The sequence below is a fragment of the Parasteatoda tepidariorum genome, chromosome 1 (genome assembly GCF_043381705.1).
Source record: "Parasteatoda tepidariorum isolate YZ-2023 chromosome 1, CAS_Ptep_4.0, whole genome shotgun sequence".
Taxonomy (NCBI): Eukaryota; Metazoa; Arthropoda; class Arachnida; order Araneae; family Theridiidae; genus Parasteatoda; species Parasteatoda tepidariorum.
The window spans coordinates 94,173,272-94,198,838 of NC_092204.1; the positions used below are offsets into that span (position 1 = coordinate 94,173,272).

Here is a 25,567-nt window from a genome sequence, read left to right on the forward strand (position 1 = left end):
AAGTAGATATGGAACATTTTCCACATGATGATGCAGCAAAAATATTCAATATTTTAAAAAAGCTATTCAAAGATGCTAAAAATGAAATTATAATTAAAGAAATATTTTTTTTCAAGTCTATTTGTGTTTTTTTAATTTTTAGAAATCTCCCCCTGTTTTTGAGAAAGGGTGAGAAATTCTCTTCCATTTTTTTTCTGTAATGAAAACACACACTCTTTTATAATGATTTTAAAATAAAATGAAACATTGAGATTTGAGTTGACACAGTTTTTAAATTAAATGTCTATATTCATATTTACATGATTTAAAAATCGTTCAATATTTTTACAAAACATTAATAACATTCTTTCTTCTAATTATTTAAAAAGTGTCTTTGAACATATTTTTCGATTTCTATTTTCAGTTTTTTACCTAACTTATGCCTATACTATAAATCAAGATAGAGTTCTATTAAAATGAATTTAAAAAAAAATCAGTGATTTTTAAACAAATTTTACCAAAAGGAGTTTGGGACAAAAGAATTGAAACTAATTATAAAAGTTAATCAAAGCGGGGATATTTCCGTATCGTGATCTGTCCAGCCAACTACAATCGCCAAGATGCCAAATAGATTTTAAACTTGCAAATTTAAAAAAAAAAAACATGTAGATGTTTGCCGGGGGTGGCTATGAGTTATACCTGTAGCGTTGGTCCCTTTCTGTGATGTTTTTTTAAGTTTCTCATTGGCCACTGCCCGGAAGTTTCAAAGACTTGGTGATTATTCTGCCACAGATCGCGATACGGAAATCTCCCCCTGCAAGTTACAAATCTTGGCATAGATACTGATACTATCCTTAATTTAAACACATTAACATATTACAGCATACAGAAAATATGTACTAACTATAAATATCTTTGAAATGATAAATTATTACGGATTTATCTGCCTAGTTAGTTTCCTAAAATTGTCAAGCAGCATTTACATAATAGTTTAGGACACATATTCTGTTAGTCTCACTTCAATATGAGCTCCTGTTTTAAATAATTAATATCACCAGTCAATTAAAAAAAAATTGCCTACTTTAATTTTAATTATCATAAAACTATTATTTGCTTTCCTTTTAAATATGAACATACATATTTAATTTTTTATTTTAAAAACCCAAGAAGTTTAGATAAATAACTTAAAATAAACGTTAATAAAAAAATCGTAATATGTAACTAATATAATTTTTTCTTTTATTGTAACGAATTCAACTGTAAAGAATAAGTTCAAAATTATTTGATGTGTATCTAAATTTAGAATTATAGTAGTTTCTCTGTGAATGTCACCAAATTCAATCGCCGCATTCTTATAATAATCCATTTAATATTTATAGCTAATGACATTTTGTAATCATTGGGTTTGAGGGTTTAACAAATATTTTATATTTTAGGTCGAACTGCACAAGATAAAATTCATTCTTAAATAAATTGTTTATTATCACTTGTAGCTACAATGTTTACAAATCTCTAATATTTACTTTCGATAAACTATGCAAAATACATAAGCATAAAATTAAATATGAATCTGTCAGAAGACTTATTATACTTAAATTTTAGAGTTCAAAGTGATTATTTTTTATAAACATACATTGTTTGAGAAAACAGAGCGATAAAATCGATTCTTTTGCATGCGAAATAGTTTTAGGCCTATTAATATTTCGAAACCTACAGAGCAGACGAATCAGTCAAGTAAAGAGAAGATTTAAACCAAAACAAACTTTGTTTATGCAATTTCAGACTATCTCCATTATCTTACCTTATATTTAACAAAAATATGCAAGAAGAATATTCCATCAATAAATTTGTCTTGAGATTTGGGAGTAGCAAAATGGCGATTGCAGGAGTCATTCTCTTTCCATTCACATTTCTTTGGTAAATCGTTTCTCATGACTTTATTTTCATGTCGCAGGGGGCAAATATTCGCCATATCCAATATACTCTCGATATCAGACTTATCAAATAAAATAAATAGACAGAATTTGTCAATAAAATTTAGTTTTATGCATAAAAGATAATTTATTCATTATTTTTAAATCGAAATTATGAGTGAAATTACAAAATATGTTGAAAAAAACAAAAAAAATTGAGTTTTATAATCTCGAGTTTGCTAGTTACGCAATGCGCAAGCTCACTTCTGCTGTTTTCAACTCAACTTCACTTGCTCTAATGCGGTTGTTTGTATGATAGGTAGGTGTTTATACATGTTTACTATAATTCTTGATTAATTAAAAGTTATTTTAATTAATGATTGAAAGTTTGTTTTATTTATAATTTTGACAGTTTGATATTCAGTTAATTGGTAAATTGCATTTTTAAATATTACAATTACCATTAGTGATAATGTGCTTATTGCTTTTTAGCTGCTTTCATTGAAATTTGTTATGTTTGTTTTAATAGTAGATAATTATGTATGTTATAAAATGTTAATTAGACATGTTTTTAGTTGTCGGTAGAATTATTGTATGAACGATTTTGTATGAAAACTGATATATTTACTTTTATATATAAGTTGAAATTACCCATACGCTTTATTGTTCGTTTTCTTGTTGAAGAGCTTTCTATTTTTCCCTCTTTTGCTAAAATTTGCTTCGGTTGAATTTAAAGGAAGATCGTGTTGATTAGTAGCATTTTAATGAATTTAAGACAATATGTGAGAAACTAGAAGATGAGATTTATAATTTGTGTTAATAGTTTGCAATAATATTAATAGTTGAGCCCTTCTTATTTGATTTTGTAACGCCAAGGTCGGTGCTAGAAAATTGAAGGGATTTAATTATTGACTACATCAACCTTCGTCTATCAAAAGGTACCCCAAGATGGATTCAAGTTAACATGTCTTATTTACTAGTGATTTGGTATTTAATATTTGTAGTGGTAGTTGCGCCACAAAGTAATAGATTTTTGTTATGCTTATCACAAACATTTCATTTGCAAAACAACCGAGACACATTAAAACATTTTATGTTTAACAAAAAAATACCTAAAACATTAATTATAGATGTAAATTTAACGTCCACATAAAACAGCTAAGAAAATCATGTGTTTGTTTTCATAACGCAAATATTAACACTAAGCCTTTCAAAACAATAGAAGTGAACTTTGTTAATTTTTTTTCTCCACTCTTTACCATGAAACACCCATTTACCATTTCAGGGGTCCATCATAATACAAATTTATAAGTTACATGTAAAGAAAATCATGAAAAAAAATTGACTGCTCGTTGTATCATATAATGAGGAAAAAGCTTTTTTTGTTTCAATTTTTACTGACAAAAAACAGTTTAAGACGCCAAACACCTAATCCTGTTTGGATAGATATCTATATCAGTATCAACACTGATATGGTGGCCAAGTTATGGTGACAACTATATAATGGCATGCAAAATACAGGGTATCCGCGCACCTGGAAAGTCATGAAAAATCATGGAAAGTCGTGAATTTCAGTATTGAGCAAAATTTGTCATGAAATGTCATGATTTTTGCTATTTTTTTGAAAAAATCATGGAAAGTCATGGATTTAGGTCTCCCAGTGTTGCAAGTTCTGTTCCAATCGCGCCGATCCGTGCCAATTGTGAAAACCTGCGCCTACATGCTCCAAATTGAAGTAGTAGGCTTAAATTGCGCCGATCTGCGCCAAAAGGGATATTTTCTCCTGGGTATGGCCAAGTCACAATTTTGCGGCAACCAAGCTACTGCGATGTGGGGGTTGCTCTGGATTCAGTGGGAAGGATTCTTGCACTCTCATGTGCAACTCTGCTTCATTTTGCAAGATCATTCTCATTCATTTTCAATTTCAGGTTTATTTTCCACTCTCTGAAATGGAACCAAAACTTCCCTCGAATTTTCGGGGACCAACTAAACATTCCAAATTTTAATAGCAAAAGAAAATTTTATTTCTCTTGTTAATTTCTTCGTTATTGAAGTGCTATAGTCTTCGTCAATGGCAAGCTAATAGCCTTCTTGCCCTATTCTATTTATAGAATAGTACCCATGATCTTGGAATTAACTTGGGGACCCTTCACTAAGTACATATTTTCATGTTGATCCTCAGAGCAGTCAAGAATCACAAAGCTTCATAACCTCAAAATTTCCATCTCCCTTTTATTCATTTAATTTAATAAAGATGAGAATTAATTGAGTTTCACAAACGTAAATTTTATCTGAGGGACCATCCACTAATTGCATATTGTTTTTGAACATTTATTTTACTTTATTACTTTTTTTTTACTAATATTTTTATTTTTTCTTATTGCATTTTATTATTGTGTTATTACTTTCAAAATTTTCAGTGCTCTTATTTTGTTTCAGGAAAAAACTTAATAATATTTAGAGAAAAGATTTTAAATGAGTATGAAGAGAGGGGCTTTCAGAAATTTTAAAGCAGCAAAAAAATCTTATGTTCTTCAGATTTGTCATTCAAAAATACTTTAATTCATCTCTTAATGATTTGATTTAAAACAATTGATCTAAAAAGTTTTAATTATCACAGATTTGTTAAATATTATGAGTGTAGGGACATTATAATAATTTACTTCTGACAAAATTTTTTTTACCTTCAATACTCATTGTATTTGCATTTAAAAATTATTTATTTATTTTTAATCATTTCATTAATGAAATACTGTACTAGGTAACCAATTTTAATTTAAAAAATTTAGGGGCCATTCACTAATTTACATTTGTAATATAAATTTATTAATGTTTGCTTAATTTTTTACATATTTTTATAAATTCGGTATGATGAATATTAATCTTGTTAATGTTTAGTTGAATATACTATAACAAATAACATTTATTTAAATTTTAAGAAAAATATACTCAATAACATTAAATGATAGTTAAATTAATTAGAGTTTTAAATTACCTTTTACAGAATTAAATAAAGTAATTATTAATTTAAAAAATAGTATGAGCCACTCAATATTGAATTTATTTAAATTGCTTTTGCCAAAAGCTCATTTTTAAAAAATATTTCGGCTATATTATAAATTTTTAGGTCTTTTCCAAACTGAGACACCATTGATTCACTTGCTGTATGATGAAATTGGTGTCTCTAGTTTAAACATTGTTAGGGCGTTTTTAAAGTGTTCTGCTTTTCTTAGTTTGACAGGAAAGTACTTAAAATCTTTGTAGGTAGAAAATGCAGAAATTTGGCAAAATTCAAATTTAATAGATGTTGCACCAGATACCACAAATGCGAAGACATCCTTATCTTCTTCTGCAAAAAAAAAAATTCTATGTCCTAATAATTCTATTCCTCTTATCTGAGGCTAAGTCGAGGATAGAATATTTAACAGTATTGGAAGATACCAAAAAGAAACTTAATTTGTTTATGCAAGGACCTTCAAAAAATTGTAAAAAATAAGATTTGTTATTAATGAACAAAAAACTCTTGTTATTAAATTCTTGTTTTAATTTTTTTTATTAAATATGCTTCAAATTTTGTTTTGCTGCTCCAAATTTTTTTTTCTTTTTCTTGCTCCAATTAATCTAATTTCATCCTGTTCCAAATATCTGAATTCCTAACAAAATCACCACTCAGGCATATTTTATTAGAATATAAAGTTATTTTATCATGTTCTTTAAAAATTATATGGTGTTCTTTCAGAAAATGAGAAAAAAAAAAAACATCATTTCTAGAGGGATATCTTTTAAACTCTTCTGTGATTGAAGAATTTTTATTATTTATTTTTTTAAAAACTTTATTAATTTAAAATTGTAGTTGAAGCAAACCAGTCATTGGCGAATTTTTTTTATTCCGAAATGAGAACAGAAAAATCGGGAGTATTTCTTTACTTTCAGATGAGCAAGAAAAGTTTCTTTAGAATATTATTCTACAGAAAAATAAAATTATTTGCTTTTGTATTTTTTTCAGCTATTTTATTGTTTCAACTCTTTCTTTACTCTGTTTTTTAAATTTAAAATCTAAATATGAAGATGCAGAGTATAGCAGTTTTGGTTATACCTATAATTTCAATTAATGTTATTATGATGCTTTTTTTAATTTATTGTTGCATTTTTGTCCGAGAAAATAGTAACTTTGTTAAGTCATGAAAAACTCTTGGAAATAGTCATGGAAAGTCATGAAAAGTCATGAATTTGAAAATCTAAAATGTAGCAGATACCCTGAAAATACTGAAAAAAAAAAAAAAAACTATTGCTGCTAACTTGAAGTATGGAGTTCATGGCTGTCTCCAAAGCAAGGAAACTGGTAATTTATTTATTGTACAACAAGAATTTTCATTGATGCAAGCCGATGTCAAAATGGAAAAACTTCAGTCTTTTCTCATGGATTTTTTTACATGGTTGGGCTAGTGTGTGCAAAATTCTATATAAATTCTTTTAATTTATGAATAAAAGTTGGTACATAATATATTTTTATTTTTTAACTACAGAATTTTAAATAATGTATGGTTTTCACACAATGCAATTTACTAGTACTGTAACTCTTCAACTTTATAAGTTTTTTTTCTTTATATCACAATCTCTAATTATAATTTTTTTCCACGAGCTTTCAAATTTGTATAATTTTCTTTCATTTTGTCTTCTATGAAAAGTTACAGGTAGTCAGTTAAACAAATAATTTAGTGTTATTAGATTTCAAAGCTCCTAAAAAACTATACTAGTTTTATAAATAATCTTAATAAGCATTCTGAAAATTTTTAAAGCATCTTAGGATAATTCTATAATATTTTATACATTTCAGTTAAAAATTTATTTCTTAAGGATCTTTTAGTGAGACGATGCAGTTGTTTAAATTTGATTATTCAAATGTTTTCTTAATGCTTATTAAAATATCAGATTACAAATCAAATTTTAATGTTTTGAATTAGTTTTTTTTTCTCATTAGGTCGACTTATAAGTTTGTTGAAATTGGTTTATAATTAATCATTAAACTACTTCTATTTATGCACTTAATTATTTATGTAAGTTGTAATGTTTTAAATTTCATTATATGAAGTTATGTTATAAATTATGCCTATAATTTGTTAAAATTTTATGTGTAAGAGTATTATGTAACAATTTTTTTATCAAAATTTTTAAATATTTTGCTTTATCTATATTAAACTGTTTATATAATTCTAGGTTAAGCTGAAGTATACACGATGAGCACCAGAGTATATGTTGGAAGATTGAGTTATGACTGTACTGAAAGAGATTTGGAGAAATTTTTCAAAGGATATGGAAGAATAAGAGAGATTTTACTGAAAAATGGATTTGGATTTGTTGTAAGTTGATGTATTATAAAATCTATAATTTTTATATAATTCATTTGCTATTTTATATAATCTCTTAATTTACAGGACAAATAAAAGTTATATTTTTAAGTTTAATAAATAATAATTACAGTGTTTCAAGTAGATAAAATAAACAAATTCTGTTGCTTATACAGGTTTTAGTAAAGCATTTGATATTTTTGAAATTATTTTTTCTTTGCATTTCTCAAGGAGATTTTTAAATTATTCTATAATGAAAGTTAAAATCTTTAATGAAAAGGAAAATGCATTTAATTGAGTGAAAAGAAATCCAATATAATTAATAACTGGATACTTTAGCATCCATGAAATTATAGGAGCAATGGTATGCAGAGGCTTAAATTTCAAACTAATAAATAAAAAATATAACTTAGTTTAACTAAAATTATTTTATATAGTACACCAAAGTTAGTAAATTAGATAACTGTTATGTGCTCTGTATTTTCTAAACATATTTTGACCTAAATAGCAACTGGTTCCCTAAAATTTTTTAACATGTTTATTTTAATATCTTTAAAAATCTTTTTAAAAACTAGTGAAATATTGAGTAGCAGCATTTTTTAAGTTTAGAATTTTACAGGTTTTACTTCGTATGTAAAATTTCTTTTCTTTTTTAAATTTCTTTTTTAATAAAACCAGAGCTCATTCTAGGCAGAAAAAACTGCATTATTATTCTAAAAAGGCAATAATTTCTTTCTATGGGCTTTACACGTTCTATTAAAAAACATTGTCAATTAGTAAAAGAATTTTTTTTCTTTACTTTACTAAAAGTAGCAAAGCAATCATATTAGTTACTAATTTTTATTAATAAATTAACATATATATTGAGTTAATGGGTAGTAATTTATTTAGTAGCTTAGTAATTTATTTAAAATGCATGCATATATTAACAAAATAAATGTTTGTTTTTAAGTTTCTGTAGTTATGATTTAATAATTAAAATGATTAATAATTATGATTTAATGGTAGTGGAAGTTACTACAAACTTTCAATGACAAGTGCAACAAGAGGTGTGATAGCTATTTTTCCTTTCCCATATAAATGTATTCCTATGTATTGACAGCAATGACAAACTAAATAAAAAGAGTTGAAAGTAACAAAAGTTTAAGATATCCCTAGTAGAGTTTGGAGAAAAAACAAAGAAGGGTTGAGGAAAGAAAGGGCGAAAAGGTTATGAAGTCTATTATATCAGAGCACTGATTTACTTCAGGGAGGGGCAACAAGGTGGATTCTTTTGGCTAAAAGGGCAGCAGGGTGCTGCGCCCTGTTTACCCTGCCTAGAATGAGCTCTGATAAAACATTATTAAAGCATTTTTATATTTTACTTTCTTGTCAGCAACAGATAACATTACGAGAAGTTACTATTTTGTCTATTAATAAAAACTACTAAAAAATTTCTAGTAAGTCAATATTTACTTTCTAATAAAGACTATTAAAAAATGCAAATTATTTTGATATACTTCACTATCTTGTTATTTATGTGTCAAAAAATTCTAGGTATTATTAATCAGCTACATATAACTACATATTCAACTGCAGGATTAGAAATTATTATTGAATGTGTAAATCATAATGGTTATGAAAGTTTGATAATTATAGTTACTTTTTTAACACATAGGTTAATTAATTAATTTTGATGTTTTTAGTTCATAACACTTTATCAAATATACACGAATATTATAGAATATATCTTATTAAATAAATATTTTATAATTATTTTTATCAATGTAATTATTACTTCATAGGAATTTGAAGATGGTAGAGATGCTGATGATGCTGTTTATGAGTTAAACGGAAAAACCTTACTTGGTGAAAGGTAATTCTTGCAGATTTTTTTTACTTGAGGAAAATGTATGCAATTTTTGTGCATGTAGTGTATGGTTACCGGTTACTTGCTTGTCATCCATCTATATATATATATAGATAGATAGATATTGATAGGTTAAGAATATAAAGACATGGAAAAAAATATATAAATTTTTTAAAGAGAAGAAGAAAAATCATTAACGATTAAAATATTTTTAAAAGATATTCAAAAATTTTAAGAAATTATCAGAAATTGAAAAGCAGGAAAAGAAAATAAGGAAAAGATATAATTTTTTCATGAGCTCACACGATTATATCCGCAAAAAGATTACTTTCTAATATTGTATTAATATAGCATAATTATTTTTTTAATTTTCTTCGTTAATCTCTTTTTTTCATTCACAGTCTCTTTTATTCATTTTTGTCTTTATTGTGTTATATGTATTAGTATTAGTGATATCAAAACTTATAAACTTTTAGTTAAATAGTATTTGCAAATAGTAATAAACTGCACATATATTGTTTAGTTTTTGTCAACAAAATATTTTTAGAAAATAAGTTGCTATTAACAAAATTGGCATTTTGATGTCTATAACTTTTTTAAACCCCCAATTTTTAAAGCTGAACACAAGAAATTTGAAAGAAATTCAGAACTTATAACTGTTTGCAATTTTATAAATTTAAGAAAGAAGAAAATTCTGGAAGTAGGTGACATTCCTGTAAATATAATTGTTATAAGATATTTCATATTGATTTGTTTCACCTTAGACAAGGTTTGCACCCTTGCGGCAGAATTTTTTCGGGTTTTCTGAGACAACTGTCTAGCACTAATATTTTTCTGAAAGATACTTTTAATAGTAATAAACATATATGTTAATAATTTAAAATAGCATAAGAGCTGTATTTACAAAAAAAAATTTAAATTGAACATGTAATAATTTTTATTCTAATTTTATGGGTGATATTCTCGCATGTTGTTTGGGTAGTCAAATTATTTCCTTCACATTTTGTAAATAATCATCATAATAAAAAAATAATTAAAAATCATGAAATCCATTGTTGAAAAAAAAGATTGGTGGCGAAATCATGCGAATTGGACTCCTCAAATAGGGGTTACTCAAATGCATAATAAATAATTGTAATATCGTATAAGAAATATCGGATATAAAAACTTTTGAGAAATCAATACCAGAACTTCAATAGAATCATTGCCTTAAAAATTAATTTAATACTCAAATGTTAGATTTGAATTTTCCATATTGTTTGAAATATATTGAGATATTTAAAAACCACATGAAAATCAATACCAATAACTGCCAAAAATACAATCGAAGCATTATATTGATTTATGATGATATCGGTGTAAATTAAGTGTGTCAAAAAGTGATTATCTATATGTTTGGTTCAAATAAAATGTGTAAATTTCTGTAGAAAAGAAAACCAAAATGTTTAACTTTTCAAAAGAAGAATCTTTCTGTAGAAATTTGTAACATTCTGTAATAATGTCTACATGTCGCTGCGATTTTGCCACGGGGGTTTTGTAGTCTAGGGACTAAACACAACCCTTGAAAGTTCAATGTTTGGTCTTTATCTTGTAACCAAAACTGAATGAAACGAGTCTACATTATTAGAACCATAATAAAAGAATTTTGTAATATTTTTCAATTTCAGCAAAATTAAAATAAAACTAAAATTGTAACATTGCAAAATGTGAAAACAATAATAAATTGTATTACAATTTAATAGCAATACAAAATTATTCCTACTTGGAGAAGTTCAATTTAAGATGTCAAAGTATTTAAATCTTTCTCATAAAGATTTTTTTGGGGAAAATTCTCTTTTCACTAAATCATGTTTAAGACAAATATAGTTCAAAGATTTATTTAAAAGTAATTACTGTGATTTAAATTATTAAATCAATTCACTACAGTTATGAATAATTTTCAGTTTTTATGAAATAAAATTATTTATTGAATTTTCATAAGCAAACTCTAAGATATAATTTAAATTAAATTTATATATTATTACCTATTAAAATTTATATACTATTAACCTTGTCTGTCCTCGTGCAAGGTTCACTCAGCCTTTCATCCCTTCAGTGGGTCGATAAAATGAGTACCGAGCATTCTTGGGAACTAAACATTGAGTTTAGTTTATATGTTATTATAGAACATAAAAAACTGATTTTATAGTGTCTATGAAACTAATTAGTGAGCAGTTTTTTAGTATTGAATTTAAACTGAATTAAGATTTGAATTGTTTCTCAGTTGGTAAAGTTAAATACAGAAATTTAAATTCACACTTTATTTTTTTATATTAAAATAAAAATGTGAATAAAGAAGTTTGAGGGAAAAAACATTGAAAATTTTGTTAGAAAAGCAAGTTTTTACATTTTATTGTTGAAGATGCACTAAATATTCAGTTGCAAGCCCATCTTACTAAATATTAGATGAGGCTCGAATAATTTCCTTCTTCTTTTTGATTTATTAAATTATTCATTTATAAGGGTATATTAAAATAATTAGTGTTGAAAGGGTGAAAATTTTTCATCTTATATTTTGCTTAACTATGACTAGGGCTGCAAGTTTGTCCCGGGAAAAAGGACCAAAAATAATCGGGTAATTTTGAAAATTACGCAGATTCTCAACATAAAAGAAAATTTACTACGTAAATGGTGCAAAAGACAGAAATTGCACAAATACAGTCAAACCTGTTTATCTCGAATCTCGCAAGAAAGGCGAAAAATTTGAGGTAAAGAGGTTTCAAGTTAGACAGGTACTTTAAAAAAAATTAAATTTAATTAAAAAATTCTATTAAAAGTGCTTTAATTATTTTTTTTGTTGAAAAAATAGGCATTTCTTTAAATTAATTATACTACTTATATCTATTGAAATTTTTTTTACACACATTTAACACAGAAAATAATTTTTCAGAGATTTTTGGCATATAACCTTAATTGTTTCGATTATTCTTTTATGGTTAGAAAGAGCGCAAATCCCTCATAGCAACATTTTCCTTGGATTCAAGTATAGTTTATATGAATTCTACAACTTTTTCTTCCTCCTTTGCATTCACTATTGGTTCACCAATATGATCTTCAGCTTCTTCCTCTTCATCTGATATTCCTTTGACATTATCTATGATTTCCGCATCTGTCAATGTTCCGCATGTTGCCAGGCAGTTGTCCACTTGTGAAAATCTTCAAAATTAATGTCAGCATTAAATCCAGATTTTATTGCATTTCATTCTGAAAGATCTGGCACCGCATTTTCAGCGACAACAGTTTCTTCTTTATAATTGATGCCTTCAACCTCTTGTTCATCACCTTCACAGCTTTTCTTGAAATCAGCTTTTTAAAACCATTTTGGATAGTTTTTAGAGACACATTTTTCCAGGCAAAACAGTAATTCTAATAGCATCTAACATCTATATTTTTGGAAGATAACTTTTTTCATCAATGGCATATACAAGTTTGCGTAACAACGGTTTTCTATGGTTCACTTTAAAATTCTGGATTTTGAGGTGAAAGTGAATTTCTGTTCTTAGCTTTCTTTTCTATGTTGAAAAGCTAACCCCTGGTGGTCACATTGTATTCCTTTCTTGTTAAGGAAGTGCAGGGATTGTGATAGTAATTCCAAAAAATGCCCTCAACCAGTTCATCCCTACTTCCTGTGGTTTCACGAAATTCATCTTTGTCTGCATTCATCTTTGTACTGATAAATAAAGTTTTGACATTTGTGCTCTATTATTGGAAATTCAAGAAACGGAGGTTTTGAAAAAAAATTGGACATAAACAAGAAAAATACATTGATTTTAGACAGTAAATGTAGGAGAATTTTAGAAATTTTGGGATATGGAGGTTTTGGAGATAAAGTGGTTCAAGATAAACAGGTTCAACTGTAATAAAAGAAGCTTAAAAAATACACAACAAAAGTATTTCTTTAAATTTAATGTTATTTAAGGTTATATTTGATTTCTACAGCAATAAATGTTTCTAGACAAATTTTCTTTCTTTAACTTGTATATTTTTAAGGTTATTAGGGTGTTGCCTGAATATTAACATTGTTTTTAATTAAGTCACTATTTATAACTTTAAAAAAAAATTTAGTCACTTTTTTCACTACTTTTTCTACAATGGCCTGTGCTGAGCCCTGTAAAAATAATAGCGTAGCAATCAAAAAATGGTTGCGATGCAACAGAGCAAGTTTTAAGTAGTTAAAGCACCGATTTTTTATTTTTTAAATCCTGCATTGCTGTTCTTCTAAGGTTGTTTTTTCCTGCAGCTCTTTTTCTAAAACTGTCGTTACCTCTATTTTAGATTACTGTACATGATACGCAGAACATGACATTGAATTTTGATTGGTATAATCTTTGCTATCTAATTATTGAAACCAAATAACTAATTTAGATATATGCAGAATCAATGACTTTTAATCACAGCTTTCATACTGATTATTATTTGTTTATTTTTAATAGATTTGTGTGAATTTTACTTTTGATTTTGATACTTTTTGAAGTAATACTTTTAATGTAATTTTAAGTAATACTTTTTGATTTTGATAGAGTTATCTTGGAGATTGCTCGAGGTCCAGTTAGAAAGCAAACTGGTGGGAGATTTGGCTTCAGAAGGCGAGGTAGCTGGATTGATAAGTAAGTTAAATCATCTGTTCTGAATTATTATATTATGCATTAATGAGGAAATGAAATTTTTTTTTTTTGAAATTTAAAATTAGTATGGTACAGAACCATTTAACTGGTATCCAGAAGAAATTTTGCTCGATTTTCCCTTCATTTTGCACTAATACGTTTGAGGAAAAAAGCAGAAATTTGACTCATCCTTGAGGTTGAATGAAGGAGAATGTGGGGGGGGAGGGGGTATTCCCTCCCCAGTTTGTCCAGAGTACAGGGATGAGATTCTTCCGCGGATTCGCGGATTTCCGCTTTTTTTCAGATTTTTCCATTTTTCCCGCTAATTTCCGCTGAAATTTTTTTTGCCCAAGTTAAAATGTTTTATGAGGAATTTAATTTTCCGCGGAGGGAAATTGTTGAAGTCCCTTTTCCTCCCTCTGAAGTTTCTCTAAAAATCATTTCCTTGGGATAAAACTGGTTGACCTTTATACAGGGATGAGATTTTTTTTGTCTCTCGAATTTCAGCCTTTTTATCAAAAACTCCGATTCTCTAAAAGTTTCGTTTTTTTAAATAAATATCCCGTTTTTTTTTAAAATTCAGTCATTGAAGTAAAATAATTATATTTATTTACGATTTTCAAAGATAAACAGAAAATTCAAACTACGTCCTAGCTGCTAACCCTTCCGCATTTTTACTTATATTAGCTGTTTTCTCCGATTTCACGCACAGAAAATAAGATTTTCCGTATTTTTTATCCGTCGGCGGGATAGCTCGTATTTTCGTAATTCAGACGTCGCTGCTTCTTGTATTCTGGCGTGAAGACAAACAAAAAAATAGAAAAAAATATATAGGTGGATTTGCGGTGAAAATATTTATTTGCTCATTCAATTAATCTTGCAAATTTTTATTTATTATGTCTAAACAAAAGCAATACAAACAAGCCTTTTAGAAATTTCAAGTCCAGACTCTGCAAATAACTCGATTTTTATTCACGCGATTTTAATATCAATCATCGATTTTCGTATTTACCTGATTTAAAAGTTGCGCATTGCGATTCTTATTTGCGCTATTTAAATATCGTACATTATGATTCTTATTTACGAGATTTAAAAATCCAATATCGTGTTTTGTATTTATGTATTTTTAAAATTGCGATTTTATTATCAAACATCGATTTTCGTATTTACCTGATTTAAAAGTTGCGATTAACGTTGCGATTCTTATTCAGGCTATTTAAATATTGTACATTGCGATTCTTATTTACGAGATTAAAAAAACCAATATCGCGATTTGTATTTACGAGCTTTTAAAACCCTATGTAGCTACGCGAAATTAAAATCCAATGTCGTGATTCGTTTTTGCGGTTGTAATATCGCGCGATTTAAAAATTATGCATCGTGATCTAAAAAATACGCATCATGATTTGTATTTTGCGCATTTTTTAAATTCGATGTAGAGTTTCAAATTCACGTGATTTAAAAGCCTCATATCGGGATTTATTATCACATGGTTGACAAGTTTAAAAATCGCACCTTTTTTGTCAAATTTTTTGCTTATATATAATTTTTTTTTTCTTGGATTTCCTCTTTTTTACTTTCTGACTACTCTCATCCCTGAGAGTAAACTTAAATATTTCTTCCGTGACCTTGGAAGACCTTTAGATCCAGAGAAGGCAGGAAAGGGACAAATGTTTTATTTTCTCTTATGTGTTTCTAAGGAACTAATTGTATTATACTAAAGTCAACCAAGTTGTTAAAAAATGATAGTAATTATTAATTTTTTAGATACTATTTTATTTAATAAAATGGAAAGGATAAATGTAGCTGAGCGTTATTAAACAAAGCATTTCAAACATAACTCTGTCAAATGTAGAAACTTTTTGACAATGTTTTCACTGCATACGACAAAGATTTATTTATGTAATATTTAGTATAAGTGTAAATATTTTAATTACACCAATTTTGTTTTGATAAATTTTTGATTTGATTGGTTTTGTTTTGATAAATTTTTGTTTGATTTGATTAGTTTTATGATTTATTCAAAACTAATTTTAAAAAAATTGCTTTTTAAATGTATGTTTTTTTGTTGTTGATCTAAACCAATTCACTCTTCATTTGATATCTAAATGACAAATTAGTTCCCTAGCTTTACAATTTCTTACAGTTTTAAAATGATGATATTTATTCAGCAATCATCTTGTATAATACAGTATAATGTTGACAATTTTAGTCAGAAATATTAACAATTTTAGTTTTAATATTGTTAAATAAGTTTTGGCAAAAGGTTTGATTGGCAAAAAGGAAGTAATAGTAATTTATTTATGCCACATTAAAACTACACTATGAACAATTGGCAACATCCTTGAGGGAGATTCAAAGACTTGCCATCAGTAAAGAGAAGATGGCTCTCCGGCTTTGACATCCTGACTACCAGGGCATAAGTTGAGTACTATGCAGTTAAACGGTTTATCGAGGATTGTTACCACATACCGCCTATCCCTTTTCAGGTTAAACAAGTTATCCCTCACCCAAATGCTGACTACAGCCAGTAATGCTTAACTTCGCTTATTTTCTGGGAGCCATGTGTTATGATCAGTCTACTGTGGGACTTTAAAAATAATTAAAAACAATGGACATTTATTTATTTTTTTTGTTTAAAATCTTGATTTTTACAGATTTTAATTTTTTTTAGAAATCTCTTTTTATTTTATGTTCCTAATTTATTTCTATTTATTTTTTATTAATATTTTCAGGTATGGTCCACCAACTCGCACTGATTATCGCTTGATTGTTGAAAATTTAAGTAGTAGAGTTAGTTGGCAGGTGAATATATTTTAAATTTATGTGTTTGATAATTAATTGCAGGATTTTATTTATGCTTTTTTCAGTTTTAGTTCCATATTTTTGACATTAAAATAAACAATGCAGCTCTACACATCTTATTTCACTACATTCTGCTAGTATAAATCTATTCTAAAATCTTGCTTTAATTATCAAAGGGTTGGTAATTACATGATCGCCAAAAAATTTCTTGTACATTGCAGTTGATTTTCAAATGTTGCCAATTTATGCATGTATAGAGATCAAAATAAGAGATAAAAACTCCTTAAAGAACACAATATTTGTATTATTTTAAAATAGCCATTTTATCAAGGACCTTTTGATTTCAACATAATTTTTGCAAAATAAAACAGTTCTTTTCATATTTTAGAGCCTTGCAACTTTGCAAGAGAAGAAATGTAAAAATAACAGGGAGTTTTAAATAATGGGGAACTAAATTTTTTTTTAAAAAAGCAATTTAATTAAAATAAAAAAGAATTTATTATGTTAAATTTTTTTTTAAAAAACATGCTTTTCTTTCAAAATATTACAAATTTATAAGTAAACAGTGACATTTTGAAAATAAATATTGTTTTTATAAATATTGTTGTTTGAGAATGAATATCGTCCGTGGGCAGATGATTTACTACCGTTTATCGGTATTTTGCCAAAAGTTGACTCAACAAAAACGGTATACCTTCACAAAATTGTCCCAGTAAAATCTGTACTTTCACACAAATTTTATGCTAAAATTGTCTTAGCAAACCCTTTTGCAGAAAAATGATTCAATTAAATAATTAATATTTTTAATTGTAAATATGTGTAATTCAGATAAGTATTGTAAAGTAATGTAAATTTGAATTAATTGTGTAAAGTGTCATGTTAAAAAAGTGTCCTAAAGACTTTAATTTAAGTATCATAGGCAGTTTGTATTATTAAAGAAAGCAGTTGCTTTGAAAATAATGTTTTATAATTTTTCTTATTTTAAAGATACTTTCTGGCTGATAAATTTGATATGCTAAAATGTTTCACCAAATAAAATGTTGCAAAAATTTTTTCATGAAAATGGGTATTAAGTTAAAAATTCTGGATTAACCACCTGATGAAATTTTTTTAAAAATAGTGTAAAGTGATATTCCTGAGGGGGAAATAGTAGCTAAAGTCAATTTTCTTTTCTATGTATTCAATGTTAGAACTATCAAAATTACTATACATTTTTATATAGGATTCAAAATAAATTTTATTTTTATTTTAAGGAAGATGCTTAAACGTTTTTCTGCTTCTAACTGAAAAAAAAAATGTTTTTGCATCATGTTGCACACGTCCCACAATATTAAACCTTTTAAGAAATATTTTAACAGATTTTGTCAGTTTTGTCTTGACTCTTCCCCAATCCATGTACTCTAAGTGTAATACTTTATTTTACTTATTTCTTTGCTTTTTGGGAAAATAAATTCTGCTAAAGAGTTTCTTTCAACAAATGGAATCAAACTAGTGTTAGGTAATTTTTAACAAAGAAAATACTTAATTGATTTAAAAGTAAAATTAATTGGTGAAGTATTAATAACCTCTTTTGCGTGTTAAAGTATATAAGAATACGAAAATTGTAATTATTATGTCAGTCAGTTTTAAATTTTTTTTGGTTCTATAAGTAATCTACTTACTTTAATTAAATTTAGTTAATAAATTTTTTTAACAGTATTTTTTGTAGTCAGGATTTATGATGTGCACTGTTAATTTTTCTTGCTTGTATGCAAGTATTAAAACAAATTATTTGCTATGTAATTCGAAGCTCAAAAACTTCTTTTTAGTTCCTAATATTGGCACTAAGATAATCTATTTGCGATGCTTAAACTAAAAATTTAATTTTGAAAATTTTAATTTTTTCTGTAGTATTGACTGTTTGAATTTGTGCTATAAATTAATGATTTTTTCTTTTACATGTAAATAAGTTTAAAAAATTTTCGTTGGTAATAAAACATAATTATATTTGAATATTTCAAGCTCCTAAAACACTTTTTGTTACCATGGACTAGGTAAAAATAATTCATGGAATGATAGTTTTCACAATTTTCATCCTAACTCTCTAAATGTAAAATTCTTGGGTAGATTGTAATTTTTATTCAATGGACAATCATATTATAATTTTGCAATTTTTTAAGCGTTCTTTTTTTCTCCTCTAAATCCTCTTTCAAATTAAAACTAAGCTTGATAAATTGTTTCATTAATAAGTCTCCAACTATCTAAAAATTGAAATTATTTCTTAAATAATATTTTTTTTAATCCTTAAAATTATTGACAAATATTTCTACATTATGTTAAATATTTCGTCTTAATTTTAATCTCTTTAATTTGTTCTATCTCTTGAAATCAAAAAAATTAAACTTAGAGACTAAACATATTATTTACCCATTTACCCATTAAGGGCAAATGCACCTGGGCAAGAGCATTTGATGGGCCTATGTTTGACGCTGGTTGTGGCCAATGATGCCTGGATGTTTTAGGCGGGTTGATGATGTTGCTAATGAAAACTGATGTGATGGTATTTGAACTCAGACGCATGCTCTTGTGCACCAGGGCTGAAGACCCTTGATGTATAAGTGTAGTGAAGTCTGGTTGTTCCATATTTTCTGATGATTAAGATGTCAAACTGATGTTATAAAAAGAGAGAAGGTAAATTAATTTATTATTATGTCAACAAGGCTCATTCTAGTTGGTAACATTTGACAAAGCAGATCTATAGTTAAAGGAATCAATATGTTTGCTATGTAAACATCATTTCCTCCTGTGGCAGCAGCTCATGGAAATTTTGCACCTTGGTACATCTCTGAGGACTTACTTTTGAAAAATGTTTATTTTTTTGGATTTTTTGTCTTAGAAACTTTCAGGTTCTTAGATTCTATTTTTTTTAAAATTCAGAATCTTTCAACTTTTCCAAAAAATTATCTGATGTTGTAAAAGAGATGTTGTTTTTCTTTAAAGTACGAACTCTGAGGTTTTGATGCATACGAAAGAGTTGGCAAGGTTTTATACAGCACAGTGGGGAAATCAACAATAAAAAATCATTTTTTAAAATTCTTCTGTCATACTTGCCTAAAGCTGTTATGTTCTAAGTAAGTTGCTGAACAGAATTAAAAGTTAATTTAATTTGATTAAAAATTTAAAAAAAAGTAAAATTGTATTAAATTCTTTTCACATTTCATCTCCTGAATTTTGAAAAGTTGCATATTTTGAAATAATATTTTAAAAGCATATATTGAAAATGTTTTTCGGCTAGGCAATGGAATAAATCAAACATGTGAAAGGATACTTTTTTTTATGCAACCTTTGAACTGGAAGGATCAATTTTCTTAATGTATATATATTTAAAATTTTTCAAGTGTAAAATGTACCAAGAGTGCATACATTAGTTTCATTGGCTGCTTCTATTGGACAAAATGTTGTTCTTGTAGTGTCACATAACTTTATCTTTTAACAATTATCCTTTGTCTTATTTTAGTACACAAACATAATAATGGTAGTTTTTATCTAATTGTTACTATTTTTATGCAAGAAATTAAAGATTAAGAATTGAAAACTTTTCCGTAGTATTTTGATAATCATTTGTTTGATTTAATTCATAATTGTTTTTGTTCTTGAAAAGTGCATTATTGACAGCTTAGATTTCAAATCATATTTCCTGAAATCTTGTTCTGAAATGCACTAATAACATATTCCAATTGGTGCTTGGGTGCTTTTTATTAACATGATTAGTAAATGTGGAGTTATTCTCTTTGTTTTATTCTACATTCCTTTCATATACTCTATTTGTGTCTTATAATCAATCTACTAGATACAAATGCTAGATACAATAAATTTGTATCTAGTATTCTGCTTGCTACAAATATTTTGATTTCTCTAAATTAAAATATAAATATTTTAATTTTGAAGTATTTGTTAAACCATCGTTAAATATTGTATTTAATTATAAAAGTATCGGCGTTTTAGATTAAATTTTTTTTTTACATTTGTTAAGAACAAAGAATAAAAATAATTAGTATTTAATAAACTAATTAAATAGCATTTAATAAACTTATAAGGGTTTTGGTATTTTCCCTACATTATACAGATACTTTACTATTTGTATATTACATGTTTTTATGTACTTCTTTTTTACTGATTTTTATTCCTACAATGAACAGGATCTGAAAGATTACATGCGTCAAGCAGGAGAAGTTACCTATGCTGATGCTCATAAACAACGAAGAAATGAAGGGTATGCTTGTTTCATATTGCTGGTAACTCTTTTAACCTCTTGCAATGCCAGGAAGGAAATATAAATTAATAAGTAGACACTTAATAGGTAGACAGTTGAGTCCTGTTTTTCCCCCCTACTTCATAACATTAGTTTCATTTTTTTGTCTCAGTTTTAATTGGAAAGAGCCTGGAGTATTTTTTTTAAAACCAAAAACTGGAAAAATCATGTTGAAAAAGACTGTCTCAGAAATGGTCGTAACTGTAAGTAGACAAGTGACTTTGAAACATTAATTTTAAATAAGTTTAATGTTTGTGACTATCTTTTCTTTTAAGAATTTAACTGTTATGTGACTAAAATTACTATGTGTCAAAGTTTTTACAGATTTTTTCAAACAATCTTTTGCTTAAAATTGTTTATTATGTTTACTAATTGAATAAAATAACAATGTCTTTTAATGATAACTAGCCATGTTAAGCAGAAATATGTTTCGGAATAATGTTGAAATTCTTTTGGAAACCTATCACTGGGTGGGATTTTTTTTTTTACTTATATAAATTTTTCTAACTCATTTTTTCAGTAGGTTGAGTGACGTAACATTTATATAAGTGTTAGCACATATTATGCATTATTTCTCTTAAAATCTTTTTACTTTTTTTAAAAAGTTAGTGCTAAGCGCATGTATGGTGTCAATAGATAGGATATTTTTAATCACTTCTTGCCTTGTCATTTTTGAAAAAAAAAAAACTTGAAACAAGCGAAAAGTGTTTTACTTGAACTGTTAATGTATTTATCCTGTCATATACTAGTTCTCTATGCATAAAATAATTCAGGTCATAACCCAAACTGAAACCAGGGTCACAAGTTGAAGGGGTCAGATATAGGGTATTGCATGTTTTGACTGACAAACTTGCTTCAGTTAAAAAAAATCATAGTGAATGGTATGGAAAAACTTTTCATGGGTTTTCTGACCTTTTTTGTGTGTGCCTAGTTGATGGTCATTTTATAAGATAGTTTAGGGTAAATAGGACTAGTGAAACCTGAAATTGTTACTAAATGTTATATTGAGTAAAAAAGTCAGGAAATCGGGCAATTTTTAGATAAAAGTCATTGGCTATAATAGGTGGCCAATGATATTCCAAGTAAACAAGTTTAATGCCTATTATTGTTTCACATTAAATTTTTTTTTTAATGTTAAAATTTTTTTGAATTTATTAAGTTTGGAATATTTACTTATAAAAAAATACTTTCAGGACTCCCATGAGTCAGGGAAAACATGGAATTGTCAGGGAATTTTATTTTAACTCTAAAAGGCAGGGGATAGTCAGGAAAAATTACAATGTTTTACAAAAAACCTGTAAAATTTCTATATTATACCTGGAAAATAAACAGTTTTAAGATTGTCAGTAATAGTAATCAGTTATTGAGAGAGTTTAATAGTTCTAACATCTATTGCAATTATTTTATGAAATTTCACTTTTTAGTGAAATTGTTCTATGTTTCTGTTCTCATTTTATTGTATGGTTTTGCTCATAAAATCTAATATTCAATATATTGCTTTTATTTGTAATTTACATGGCAAGTAAACCTTCATCTTGTAACATGTCTACTTATCTACATATGCAGTTATTTATTTACAAGTTAAACCTTTATCACAAAATCATGTTGATCAAATATCATGTCATATCATCACAAAATGTAATATTTGACATATTTTCTTCCAAACAACTATGCTCATATTAAATAAATGAAAAAAAAAATTCTGATTGAAAATGTTGTAAAGAACTTTTGATTCTTTCCTGAAAAATGCAAAAAAGTCAGGGAATTTAAGATCTAAAAAATTTTAGCAAAACTGTTTCTTTGCAAATGTTATTACTTATTTTTTAAAAAAACTTTGTAAAAAATATAATTAGGATAGTAATTCTGCAATAAAATTTGTCGTAATATCTTTTAATAAAGTATGTTTTTTTTCTTTTCAGTGTTGTTGAATTTTCATCTTATTCCGATATGAAGAATGCATATAGCAAGTTGCAAGATACTGAACTAAGTGGAAGAAAAATTCATCTGGTTGAAGATTGTAAAGATAGCGGTAGAAGGTGGGTTTTTGTCTATGTTTGTTTCTGTGCTAGACTATAAATAATATAAGCACCTTAAGAAAATAATATTGAAATCTTTTTTTGATAATAAAAAAATTGGAGGTATATGAAGCTGCAGCTGAGTATTTCATTGAAATTACATTGAACTTACGTCTGCTTTGCCATTATGTAACCTTATGCCTAAAAAAATTTGAAAATAAAATTATACACTATGTTAAGCTTAACATAACGAAAACGAAACTTGTTGTGATATTGAAGAAAAAAATTACTGATTACTTTCTGTTGACTAGATGCTCCTGTAAAGCAAACATCCAAATGGAAGACTTTCTACGCAGGGATTGTATAAATATATTTTCAGTAAGAAGGTTAACCTTACTGTTGAAAAAATAATTTCAGTCATTATATACAAATTTGAAAAAAGAAAATAAAAAATCAATTTTACTTTTGTTCATCTATATTTTTGTTCAAAATTAAAGTTTAGCAAAGTTTTTATCAAATGAAATATTAGCATACAAAAATAAAAGTTCTCAATAATTAATTTTTTTACAGTCACCGAAGTTAAAGATTCTACCTGAAGTTTCTAGATATTTTTATTTTTCTAAAATTTTAGAACTACTCAAATTATTATTTTTTGTTAAAATATTTGAACATATAAGTTAGCTTTTCTGTCCCTCTTGAATTGAACAAATCCAAATTAATTAATTTGTTCCAAATAAAGTCTCTTATACTTGGCATTTTTTTAAAAAAATCTTTAATTCAAAACCTTAAAGATACATAATAAATTTATCATACAAGAATAACTAAAGAAAAAATCTCTTCTGTACATCAAATACAAGTAAGCTACACCTGCCCACAAAACTGATTATTGATTGATCTAGTTTGACCAGTTCCTCATCATAGGAGTGTGCATTTTTCTACTTGAAGGTAAGGAGGGTGAAAGCAGGTGTAGACTAAGAATGAATTTTTCTAGGTAGGTTTAGAGGGAGTAGGTGCGGTCGAAATTAAGATTTTTGTAGAGAGTTAGATAGAGTGAACTGTAGCATGTGTTTGCAGCTATAATAGAAATACTGAGTTGACATGACGAATCCTCAATGACGATTTAAACAAAAAATGAAAATGTTAAAAATTTATTTAAAAATAGAAATCTTATATATTCAAAGCTCAGCCCCGTCCCGACCCCTAGCGGGGGCATCCGGAGTGAAAATTTATTGATCAACAAAAGGATACAATACAATTTCCAGTTTGAAAACAAACGAAGATGAAAATTTACAATGATAAACATGAATAATAAAACAAAATAAATGAATAATAAATAAATATAATAATATTTAATGCTTATCCTAAATTTTAGTTGACATCCTATAATTTTAGTTGACAATGACTTGTATGCCTTAGATTTGAATAGAGACGAATTTGATATAGCATTACATGATTTCTTAAGTATCTTTGAATATTACTAACAACAACAATCTGAAAAAGAATACAGTATATAACATTGGATCCAAGAGGGTAAACAGGTAAGTGAAAGATTGTAAACATTAAAAACATTGGATCAAAAGGTAAATTAGACAAGCAAAAGCAATTTAAACGTAATAAAACATTGAAAACATAGAAATTGAACCAACAGGCTTCCAGAATATAAAATATAAAATATCATTGAACCAAAAGGGTTCCAAAGTTAAAAACAAATAAATAGCAATGAAGTGAAATGAGTAGAATTAAAAGAAAGCATTAAGAGCATTTAGCTGTTTGTGGCAGGGCAGGTGGTCGCTATGCAACCCCGAGAGATGTTAATTAGGTGCAAAGATCTAAATTTGATTCATATGAAGAGGGTCCATGAGATCGTCTGGTGTCATTATATCTACCAGGGTACGTTTAATAATCTCAGTGATATATTTTTGTGCTTTAGATCGGAACCAAAGAGTCAAGTCGTTCATATTACGAAAGAGATTTCCTCGGAGTGTCCGGAATTTGTAAAAAAAAAATCTTATATATATCCATTCATATGTCAACAAAATCTTGTTTCTATATACTTTTTGCAATATATATTCCATTTGTACATATAGCAAATCTGTTCTGGGTATTTACAAAAAAAGAAAAAAATAATAATCTTGCTTATTATGTCAAAATTAATAATGCTAAGTGTCATTTTTAGCTTAATTGCTTGTTATGAATACATTGATCTAAAAAACTCATTATTTTTTATTACTACATCATTGAAAAAATTTTAGGTTGTGAATTACATTTACATCAGTTTAATCTATTTTGAAATATTTTAGATCCAGGTCTCGTTCACGGTCAAGATCACGTTCTCGCTCTCGAAGTCGCAGGAGTCGCACCAGAAGTGGAAGTCGATCTCGCTCCAGGTCCCGTTCTGAATATCGATCTGTGTCTCGTGACAGATCTGCATCAAGGTCTCCTTCCAGAGAAAAGGAAAGGTCAAGAAGCAGAAGTCACAGCAGGCAGAGGTCACGCTCCAGATCTCCTCCTCGAGATTACAGCAATGAATGAGTTGATGTTATTTACAATGCATGTGTAAATATTTCATGTTGTGCCTGAGTATATTACTGTATAAGCATTTCTTTCACTAGTATTTTAAATCTACAGCCAAAATTTCTTTTCTTAGTGATGATGAATTTTCTTAAGTCAGTGTAATGTATTTGATCATGGAAGGCATAAATAAAGACTATCATATTTGTCAAA

General features: G+C 27.2%; 2 protein-coding genes across 4 annotated transcripts in view; one reads left to right on the forward strand and one right to left on the reverse strand.

The window, feature by feature from the left end:
• Positions 1 to 2,074, reverse strand: part of LOC107441624 (chromatin-remodeling ATPase INO80) — a gene marked incomplete in the record, with an annotated part of 50,826 nt that extends 48,752 nt beyond the window's left edge. For both annotated transcript variants that reach the window (XM_071184062.1, XM_043045534.2), the window contains 1 exon segment: positions 1,781 to 2,074.
• A 4-nt stretch (positions 2,075 to 2,078) lies between these two features.
• Positions 2,079 to 25,567, forward strand: LOC107441626 (serine/arginine-rich splicing factor 4). Of its 2 annotated transcripts, none has more exons than XM_016054960.4 (8): positions 2,079 to 2,211; positions 7,110 to 7,252; positions 9,025 to 9,095; positions 13,649 to 13,735; positions 16,468 to 16,537; positions 20,716 to 20,789; positions 22,748 to 22,864; positions 25,144 to 25,567. In XM_016054960.4, exons 2-8 carry the CDS (start codon positions 7,130 to 7,132, stop codon positions 25,373 to 25,375), a joined length of 774 nt encoding a protein of 257 aa, XP_015910446.1. In that variant the 5' UTR covers positions 2,079 to 2,211; positions 7,110 to 7,129; the 3' UTR covers positions 25,376 to 25,567. The 2 variants fall into 2 exon arrangements, with proteins under 2 accessions (XP_015910446.1, XP_015910445.1); XM_016054959.3 differs by having other exon boundaries at positions 2,185 to 2,323.

What these genes read in the sequence shown, in the direction of transcription:
- LOC107441626 (XM_016054960.4), top strand. Translation starts at nt 7,130, where the DNA reads ATGAGCACCAGAGTATATGTTGGAAGATTGAGTTATGACTGTACTGAA. An exon ending in AAAACCTTACTTGGTGAAAG is followed by an intron (nt 9,096 to 13,648) that starts GTAATTCTTGCA and finishes TGATTTTGATAG; the next exon opens with AGTTATCTTGGAGATTGCTC. An exon ending in CGAGGTAGCTGGATTGATAA is followed by an intron (nt 13,736 to 16,467) that starts GTAAGTTAAATC and finishes TAATATTTTCAG; the next exon opens with GTATGGTCCACCAACTCGCA.